This window comes from Micromys minutus, assembly GCF_963924665.1.
Source record: "Micromys minutus genome assembly, chromosome: 6".
NCBI classification, from domain to species: domain Eukaryota; kingdom Metazoa; phylum Chordata; class Mammalia; order Rodentia; family Muridae; genus Micromys; species Micromys minutus.
This window is the reverse complement of record NC_137975.1, coordinates 34426418-34436542: the sequence shown is the minus strand read 5'-3', so window position 1 is coordinate 34436542 and position 10125 is coordinate 34426418. Positions and strand designations below refer to the sequence as shown.

The 10125-nt window shown below is 41.6% G+C and overlaps 1 protein-coding gene across 1 annotated transcript; it reads left to right on the top strand.

Annotated features, from left to right (window-relative positions):
* Positions 1–4721: 4721 nt before the first annotated feature.
* On the top strand, positions 4722–8112 carry RGS2 (regulator of G protein signaling 2). Its single transcript, XM_080918324.1, has 5 exons — positions 4722–4843; positions 5769–5870; positions 5982–6043; positions 6567–6733; positions 6975–8112. The coding sequence occupies exons 1-5, from the start codon at positions 4734–4736 to the stop codon at positions 7167–7169; spliced, it is 636 nt and encodes a 211-aa protein (XP_080774450.1). The 5' UTR covers positions 4722–4733; the 3' UTR covers positions 7170–8112.
* Positions 8113–10125: the final 2013 nt, after the last annotated feature.

Sequence of the window (10125 nt, the reverse complement as noted above, 5' to 3'; positions counted from 1 at the left end):
GAGGGTGAAAGTCATGGCAACATGGAGTTTCCCAAGGACCAGCTAGACCCAGGTGGTATTAATCGGCATTAAATAGCTATCAACATTAAGGATTTTATAGGTCTAATATCTCATATAGAAGGGCAGTTTGTATCTTTGTGTGGCTGATGTAATCTTGTTTGTGGATTGAGAGTTGAACATATAAACCTGTATGAAAAGCAAGTAGAGTTGTACTTATGTGGGATTTGGGGTACAGAAACATCCCAGGACGGAGGCAGAGAATATGTGGTAGAAAACTGCCAGGAAAGGGAGTTGCTTGGACAAGTTGGGTTGTGTTGGTGGCTCAGACTGGGCTCCAGAGTTACATGGGGCTCCGTATCAGGGTTGGGCCTGAGGAGTGAGACCTCAGGGCCAGTAAAGAGATAAATTAATATTTTATTTTTTAATATTTAGTGCAACAAAGTCCCAAAGGCTTACAGAAAAAAAATAACCAAATTCACTTATTTTATAAAAGACTGGGAGGGAGGGAGGCAGGCAGGGAGGGAGAGAGGGGGAAGGAAGGAGGGAAAGGGAAGAAAGGAAAGAGAAGGAAGGGAGTGAAAGGAAAAGTGGAAGTCAAGAGGAAGAAAGAGAGAAGGGGAAGAAGAAAGAAAAAGAGGAGAAAAATGAAGAAGCAGAGGAAAGAAAAATGAGGAAAAAGAAAAGAAAAGCAAAGGAAGGAAGAGAACATGTACAGAGCTACCTATTATTATAAAGTAGTCCATGAATCAAAGGCCTAAAACATATATAAAATAGATCATTGCTCCCTGCTTATAAGTTCTCAGTATACTGGGGTCTGGGGAACAGTGCACCAGATCTCTTGTTGACAATGGTCCTTTCATACTCGAAAAACAGGAGGAAGTCACATCCCCAGGGACTGGCTTTCTATACCTTCAAAATCTAACTCATCCTTAACCAAACATGTCAGATTTGAAGACATTAGTAAATGCATTCCAACTAACATTTCAGGTTCTTTGGCTAGAAATTAAAACTCTAGTCATAAGAAATGTCAAGAAGTCAGTCAATGCTTCTGTGCTTCCCAATCTTTAGGTCACTTATGCAACTTACTTGACAGGGAAGTATTTTTAACCACTTTCTCCCATCAGTTTTCCTCTCGCCACAGCAATGGTCCCTTGCTTTAGATGGCACAAGGCACCAACTACTGAACACACCTACATGTGGAATCTGGTTAATGTTTGCACTTTTCATTCAGAAAAACATCCTCAGGTTCCTATTATTCTCAGTGTTTTGGTAAAGAAGGCGATTGAATTCCCACAGCCTTGCCTGCCTGCACTTGGAACACATACTCCAGAGCACAGAGGAAGCAGGGTACAGCTAACTGAAACCACCAGCACACAATGGTTGAGTGACTAAGTTCTCTGAGACACAAGTCAAGCATTAAAGCAATACAATCCTGACAAAAACACTAATTTTCTCTCTTAGCCTCTGGGCACAGAAGTTACCGTTTAAGAAATTAATAATAACTTTAAAAATCTGAGATCATGTTAGAGGAAAGGGGTGACGAAGAGAGTCTTGTGAAACCATGTGTTCATTCTGGTAAAATATTTCACAAACTAAAGTCAGACAACATAAAATGGGGGGACCTGTGTCACATTTCTGACTGTATGAACATTCCTGACTCTTTGAATTACCTATCCCACCCTTTGCTGCATTTCTGTTTTTTTGATTTGAAAAAAAAAGGGGGGAGGGAGGGGAGCTACAGGTTTGGAGTTCTTTCAAATTAATATCTAAACATATTACCAAGTTTTTTTTAAGCATATATATTGCCTTAAATTTTTAAAGCATGAGTTAGTATATAAATATGCATAACAATGAATTAATGGAGAAGATAGAAATTTGGCAAATGAGACATTTTATTCTTCATGTTATCTGTGTGATGTTGTTTGAAAAAGAAAAAAATGTTTAGTCTTTGCTCTGGGAGAATCCACGGGAATGTGCTCAGACAGCTCCAGCAGAGGGCATGGCAGATTCGAAATGGAAACCTACACTTTGTTTATCAGAGGATCTCAGGCTGAGGCTTTGCCGGCCAGTCTTTTTTCAACCCACTGCATTGCTGCTTCCGCCACCACAAAATGGAAACTGTGTGTCATCTTAGTATTTAGCAATCCTATTTACCTAAAAGCCAACTGTAACAACAACAAACTCTGAAGGGAAGTCACCAGACCTGAAGCTTTTACTTTAAATATGTTGGCCAGTCTTGAAAAAGACCTTAACGTGGGGATTTTTTATTTATTTATTTATTTATTTATTTATTTATTTATTTATTTATTTATTTATTTATCTATCTATCTATCTATCTATCTATTTAAATATTTATTATTTTGGTGGAGATAGAATCCAGGGCTCCTTCAGTGCTTAGCAAGAATTCTACCACTATATTCCCTCCCAGCCCAATGTGGTAACTTCTCAAGAAAAAAGGTTTCTGTCTATAGTAAGTACCGCCTAAACGCTCAAAATCACAGGTGGTTGTAAACTTATGCAAATTTGCCAAGCAACCACAATTTCCAGGGAGAAAAATAATTTTGTTATTTAATACCAATTGTCAATTTGAAAAGGCTTGTGGTTTTAAATACAAAAATCAAATAGGGTAGTCTACCTTTGAACCAGTTAGTAGGGTACATGTAAACTCATTTTGTTAATATATAAAAAGGACAGAGCTTTTCAGGCTTCAAGATACTAAAGAGGTTCAATAAGAACTATTCTGTTTATTGTTCTTACTAATAATATAGACAGTTCATGGCAAGCTTGACACACAAACCTGCATTATCTTGATAGTTAATAGAATTTATACATCTAGAATCTAATTAATGTTGAGTTACTCCTTTCGATTTTTTATGCTAAAATGCTAGTTTGAGACTGCCAATTATATGTGCAAATTAATGCATTTTGTTGACCTTACAAAATGTCTTAAATGCAATATTTGCATAGTATCTTTTAAAAAATCAAAACAAAGAAAACAAAACATATTGCTACTACTATTCGTGAGAAACTAGGACTCAGGCAGGGGGAAAGTGACTGTCCCAACAGATACTTAGCAACTACTCTTCAAGGACTGCCTCTGATTGTACCTGCTGGCAGCCACAAGTGTCAAGGGTCATCTGATCTATACGGAAAAATCAATGCTGATGATTTTAATACCCAGGGTTGTAAGTGAAAAATATACTCCTGCTTTGTATTGTTAAAAAAATCAAATATGCCAGCACAATAAATTTTAAACAGCAACACTGTTTCCATAATACATACTTAATAAACATGTATTAAATCGTCATAAATTAAAACAAATGCAGTTCTGTTGGGCTTATTAAAAATTCCATCTTACAGATTCATAAACATGCTTTCAAGTATGTTACTGAAATCAAAATGATATTCCTTCCACAGTAAAGATTATACCAGTTTTCTTCATCAGCGATTGCACACTGGCTTCTCACTGAAACCTGGATCTCAGCTACCCGCAGCTCGTAACAACGTGCTGCTTGGTTCCCAGTTTGAAGGAATGGTTCTTCATTTTCTTTTTAGTGGGTCTAGTTCGAAGCAGAATAGCTAGAGCCTAGGCTTTACTTTTTGTTAGTCTGTCTGTTCGGACTTTATGGGAAAACCACTTAGGTATTCCGCCGCATCATCCTGGTAACATAGGAAGCTGAATCAGTTTGTACGTGAAGTCACATATTAGTTCTTAAAAATCAGAGCATATTAAACCGTGAGGGAGCAGAGACAAGGTTCTGAGGATATCACAAATGAAGCTTGTCCCGTCTACACCTACCGGCTCGGCTCTCCCATCTAGCTCTAGCCCCAACCCTTAATTTAAGCAATTGGACATCTGGTAAATCCTAAACCTGTTCAACTGAGAATGACTCATGAGGAAACCCTGCTTCCTTACATTCTGAAACTACAAATGATCTGGGTGCAGCAGAACTGGGAGATCTTGGGTTTCCCTTTGTGTTTCTCACCTATCACTCAGATCTGTGCTGTGCCCTGCAGGAGAGGCCCTCGGGTCTCCTGGGGACCGACCCTGCAATGTCACAGACTGCTGCAACCATGCATTTCAAAATCGAGACTGCAGAATCGTTTAAAAAAACAGATTTTAATAAACACTTTCTCCTGCTTCCTCCCTGAACAGCATGTATTCCCTTAAAGGAAGTTCCAGCGAGGCCACAGCACCTAGGTTTTCTCTCGTTTCCTTCTCTAGTTTCCTTCTCTAAAATAGGTGGAGTAGCTGAATGCAGCCAGCAAGGGTCTCCCCATCCTAGCGGCCTTATAGGTTTCTGTATGAACAATAGATAAATTGCAAAGGTGGGGCACGCGAGCGCGCGCACGAACACACACACACACACACACACACACACACACACACACACACACACACAGAGTAAAAGGTATGGTCTTTACTCAAGGAAAAGCCCGAACTGCCTAACAGCAATCGCTCTCTGTCCCCGCCTGCCACCTCCCACCCTGTGTGCGCACGAGGATGCTGCGCCTACGTCAACAGCGCCCTCGCTTCCAGACCCTTCTGCGGCTGCCGTGACTGCCGCAGGCCCGCGTGACCCCGCCCTCGTGCCGGCTGCAGCGGGCCAATCCGCGCCCTCTAGAGGCGTGGCCTACGCCTCCAGGTCCGGCCCCTGCGCCGCCGCCCGCCTTAAAAGCCCGCGGCGCGTTCCCTGGCCGCAAACAGCTGCGGTGGCCGCGGGAGTCTGAGAATGCAAAGTGCCATGTTCCTGGCTGTCCAGCACGACTGCATACCCATGGACAAGAGCGCAGGCAACGGCCCCAAGGTCGAGGAGAAGCGAGAGAAAATGAAGCGGACACTGTGAGTATACCCTCTCTCCCTGAGAGTTCTTACCCTACCTGGCTTTGCTGCTAGGAACAGACCTTCCCTGGATCTCGGCTTTGAATACTCTAGTCTGCACCTCTGCAGAGAAGGGGAGGGGGGGCGAGTTAGCTTGCTAGATCTGGTGGTATGTGCTTTTTTAATGTGAGCTCAGGGAGTTTAGGAACTGTAAGGAACGGCTGAAGAAGGTGGCGGTAGATGGGCTGAGAAGGCGCTGGTTGGCTTTTTGTTCTGCATTTAAGGTAGCATCAGAATCCGGCAGCTGTACAACGTCCACCGGCGCCTATACATTTCATTGTTAGTTCTGAGCTGTGTGCATAGCTGCTGGGTGGAGGTGTCTAAGTTGATTCCCAATGTATGAGATCCGTTTTTTAAATCATAAAGTAGGTCTCACCCAGTCACGACTGTGGAATGAGTAATTTGCGCTGCAGTATCTGCTGCGGAGAAGCACTGTGGGCGGTCGCAGAAAGGAGCTAGGGAGTCACACACACACACACACACACACACACACACACACACACACACACCTGTGCATTGTCTCTGGCATAGTCCAGACCCTCCTGCCTCCAGTGCAGAAAGGGAAGAAACATCAGCTGTTCTCAGTCGTAAAATGTCAGCAAGTTGTAGTCAACCATGCAGAAAAACCACTACCTGTTTATTAGGTCAGAAATAAATTGTGAAAATGTAAAATGCCTTAGCTGTTACATAGTCCTATCCTGCTTGTAAAACTCGCTATAGTCAGATGAATGGAGAAAGTTGTGCTCAGTACACGAGGTGCTGGGTTTAAATGCTAAGAGGATGGGAGTCATTGTCTGCTTTGTTTGCAGCTACTGCAGCTGATGATAATCTTACCATTCAAGAATAGCCACTTGAAGTATTTTTTTCTCTCTCTTTTTTTTTCCAGCTTAAAGGATTGGAAGACCCGTTTGAGCTACTTCTTGCAAAACTCCTCTACTCCTGGGAAGCCCAAAACTGGCAAGAAGAGCAAACAGCAAACTTTTATCAAGTAAGTTTCAAATCCTGTGGGTGTGGAGATGGCTATCTAGACAGACCAGAGCACAGGAAAGAGGAACTGTCTGCTGTGTGGTGTAGCTCATGTGTGCAACTTCTCTTTCAGGCCTTCTCCTGAGGAAGCGCTGCTCTGGGCAGAAGCATTTGATGAACTGCTGGCCAGCAAATGTAAGTTAACCTCTTGAATGTGGTCTCTTACCAGTGTCTCAAAAGCCTTGACACCACAAAAGGAGCAGTTTGCAAGAACTGCATTAGACATTATCACCATGGACAGTACAAAGCCTCTTTCTGTTTCTCTTATTTCGCTGAATTTAATTACGGAGACATAGGAGTATTCACCTCAGGTGGGGAAGAAAGATTAGCCTAAAAATTAAAATGCCAGTTACTCATAGAGATACGGTTGAGTCAGCTTTTCCCTTGCATGGAATATTTTCAGAAGCCCTGGTTCCTAGTGAACTCAGGGCCATCCTATAAATACAGGTCTGGTATTGACGTTGAAGTTAAGTATACTTTTTGTTGCAGACTACAAACTTAAGCATTTTGCTTACTGGCATCTTAGTGCTTATAGAGCTAGACTTCGAGAATGACAGGCTTGAATGAAATCTAGGAAGCTGCTCATTTTGTACTGAGACCTGTGTGTAATTCAGTCACTGCGTTCATATTCTACATACCGCTTCTCTTTTGCTTGCAGACGGGCTTGCTGCATTCCGGGCGTTTTTAAAATCTGAGTTCTGTGAAGAAAATATTGAATTCTGGCTGGCTTGTGAAGACTTCAAAAAAACCAAATCACCCCAAAAACTGTCCTCAAAAGCAAGGAAAATATACACTGACTTCATAGAGAAGGAAGCTCCTAAAGAGGTAAGAAAACGGGTTACTCGGATCATCTGCATTACTGTAGCGAAACCAGAGACTTGAATACACCACTTTCAAGCCAAGTGAGAAGAGCCCTGTGTGGCTCTCACCCCAGCTGTCCTAACATTTAAGTCCCTCCAAAACCGACAGTTAAACTGATCAGAAATTATACCTTTACGTTTCATTATTAAGTATCAATTTGTACCATTGAATAGCAAATAAATGGAGTTTTGTTTTGTTCTTTCAGATAAACATCGACTTTCAAACAAAAACTCTGATTGCCCAAAATATCCAAGAAGCTACAAGTGGCTGCTTCACCACAGCTCAGAAGAGGGTATACAGCCTAATGGAGAACAATTCTTATCCTCGCTTCCTGGAGTCAGAATTTTACCAGGACTTGTGTAAAAAGCCACAGATCACCACAGAGCCCCATGCTACATGAGATGAGGAGTCCCCCCCACACACACAGAGGACATTCCATTCTGTCTCCCAAGAGCAAAGGCTGTAACCTGCCAGAAGAAAAAAAACTGACCTTGAATTCAGCCTGAGTGTTAGGAAAACATCGCTCAGAACTATTGATTCAAAGTTGGGTAGTAGATCAGAAAGCAGGCAACCTAGGAGGGTCTCCATGTGAGATGACATTTCCCTTGCTGTGTGAAGGACAGAGGGGAGGGAACAGGGCTCTGAATGCGCACTCTTCCTCGAGAAGGCAGAGTCTGAGATGAAAGATAGGACTCGATGTTGTTGGAGCATTTAAAATCAATAGGTCTGGGATTATGTGGCCTTAGCTAGCTGGCTGTGCACCGTCCCCTAAACTAGTCCGTGTTACCACATAGTGGGTGTAGTTCTAGTTTTAACATTTTAGTAGTAAATAACGTTACAATGTTTACTGTGTGCAAGGGTGTTGATGTTCTTAGGACCACAGATCATTACCACTGTGTCCTGTATTGCTGAACTGAAGAGTGTGTTTGCATTGTTCTGTGGTGTGTGAGGGAGTGAATGCTGTAGAACCAGCGTCTGTTATGAGTGCCAAAATCTGTCTCGCGGGCAGCTAAACTTTGAAGTGGTTTTTGAATACTTTTAATAAATTTATTTTGCTAAATAATGTCATTGAACATTTGGAAGTCCAGATGTGGTTCTGTTGTTTGACTTCAGTAACTGGAAAAATGTCAGATATAAGAGAAAACAGCTTTCGAGTAAAGAGGTTATCAGTGTGGATTAAATGTTGTACCTGTCCACTGAGAAATCAACAGCCCTTAGAAGTGAAGCAGGATTGCTTCCAGGAAGATGTTTTCTTTACTCCTATAGACATTATGTAGTCTTAAGAAAATCAGATCACATTCCCAGGACCACTCATTGTGAAAGTCAAATGTGTTGTTTAATAAAAGAAGAAGAAATAAAAAGAAAAAAAGGAGCATTGACCTGTGTGTTAAGGACTAGCTAAAAATTATCAATTAAAGTTACACAGCCAAGCAGCCTAAGAGAATAAAGGTTCGTGTGAATGTGGGCCTGCCTGGTGTAGTCTTGGTTTCAGACACCTGGCATGGGTAAAACATATTTCTGATCAGTTCTTTCTTCTGTGATGGTCAATACAAAAATCCCAATTTTCTGTACCTCCTCCTTTCATTTGGCTAATAATCTGTGCTACTCTGGGTAACACTGAAGAAAGCAAGTGCTTTGCTTGTACTAAATGCAGGAATATGTTGTGGCTGAAAAAAAGCCTTCATTCTGGCTAATTTGGAGGAATTCCCTTTCTGAAGCAAACTTTCTATATCTGGGAACAGTTTTAGTAAGCGGGAGGAGATGGGGGGCACCCTCAGCTTAAAATTGGAAGACCTTAGTTCAAGTAATAACATCCCATTGCTTTGTGACCGTAAAAGTACCTGCTTTATACTCTGATCCCTCCCTGATACTTCTACACAATAAGGGATACTTTAGAAATGAGAAGGACTGAACGTGACTTTTGTCTATTTGCCAAAGAAAAATGGCTTTCGGTATTGGGAATGCTTCTTTGTGACTACCCTAATTCACACTTTTAACCAGATGTCTGGAACAAATACAGGAGGGGCAACTTTGCTCATTTCTGTATCACCAGAATGACATACAACAGGTACAGAATAAATACCATTGGTGTAAGTGAGTTACGAATTATTGAAACAGTGATACTGTGTGGAAATATGACACAAATATGTCAGGTCTGTATAGCACTTAATTCATAAAGCTTTTGCCTAACAAATCCACTTTGCCACTAAGTCCTATTTACCTCACACTCTGTCCACTTTTCCTCAGTCCCTAATCTGATGGACGAGACCATCTTACTGGCAGTTAACCCACCACCCTCTGATATTTCCTACACCTAATATTTTTCCTTCTTAATGCTAGGGATGCTTTCAACACACAAACCTAATCTTGCCTCCTGTCACTTACCAACCCCTGACAGGTCTCCTGAACATTCAGATGAAAGCAGCATCCTTAATACAGCATAGCTCTGTCGGGCTGACTTCCTCTTACGTTCCAACCTTGTACACAATTCCCTGCACCAGCATCACCGGCTGCCTTCTGTTTGCTTAAAGATGCTGTGTCCCTCAGCCCCAGGGAATCTTTCCATCTAATGGTTCCTCTCCGCATTGTAATTTTAGCTCTTGCTCACCACACACCTAGCAATGCAATTGCCACTTCCCCAGGGAAGTGGGCTCTGACCTCCTTACCTAGACCACATCTCTTTTTAGATGTTTGCTACAGCACTGAGTTCTGTAATTTAGTGCTTAGTAGAGGCATTTCTCATTTTCATAATTGTTTGATAATTTTAACTTTTCCAGTAAGATTATGAAAAGCACAAATGAAGATCCTGTGCTTTTTTCTCTCTCTCTCTCTACTCTCTGCTGATTCCAACAATTGTTATACAACATGAGCAGAATGGATGGATGGTGGATGGATGATGAATGGATGATGGATGGATGGATGATGGGTGGATGGATGGATGGATGGATGGGTGTTGGAAGAACCTGTATTGAATCAGTGAGATAGAAAGTGTCTGTCAATGCAGAGAAAGATAAAGACAAATTTTACTAGGGTTATTTTTTTTTTGTTTGTTATTGGGTGAGTTTTTTTTGGGGGGAGGTGTTGTTTGCATTTGTTTGTTTAAAGAAGAGATTAGATTATAATTCCCTAGCTAGTCCTAAATTTCTAGGCTTAAATGATTCTCATGTTTCAGGCTCTGAAGTAGATAGGACTACAGGCATGTTTCACTATACCCAGCTTTCTTGTAAAGTGCAAGATTTGAAAAGTCCAGTCTCGAATGGGAATGGCTGTGAATATTTTCAGAACTTTTTCATTTGACAATTAATCAATCAATCAACAAATATTGTTAACTAGGCATAGTCTTCATGGCATTTGAC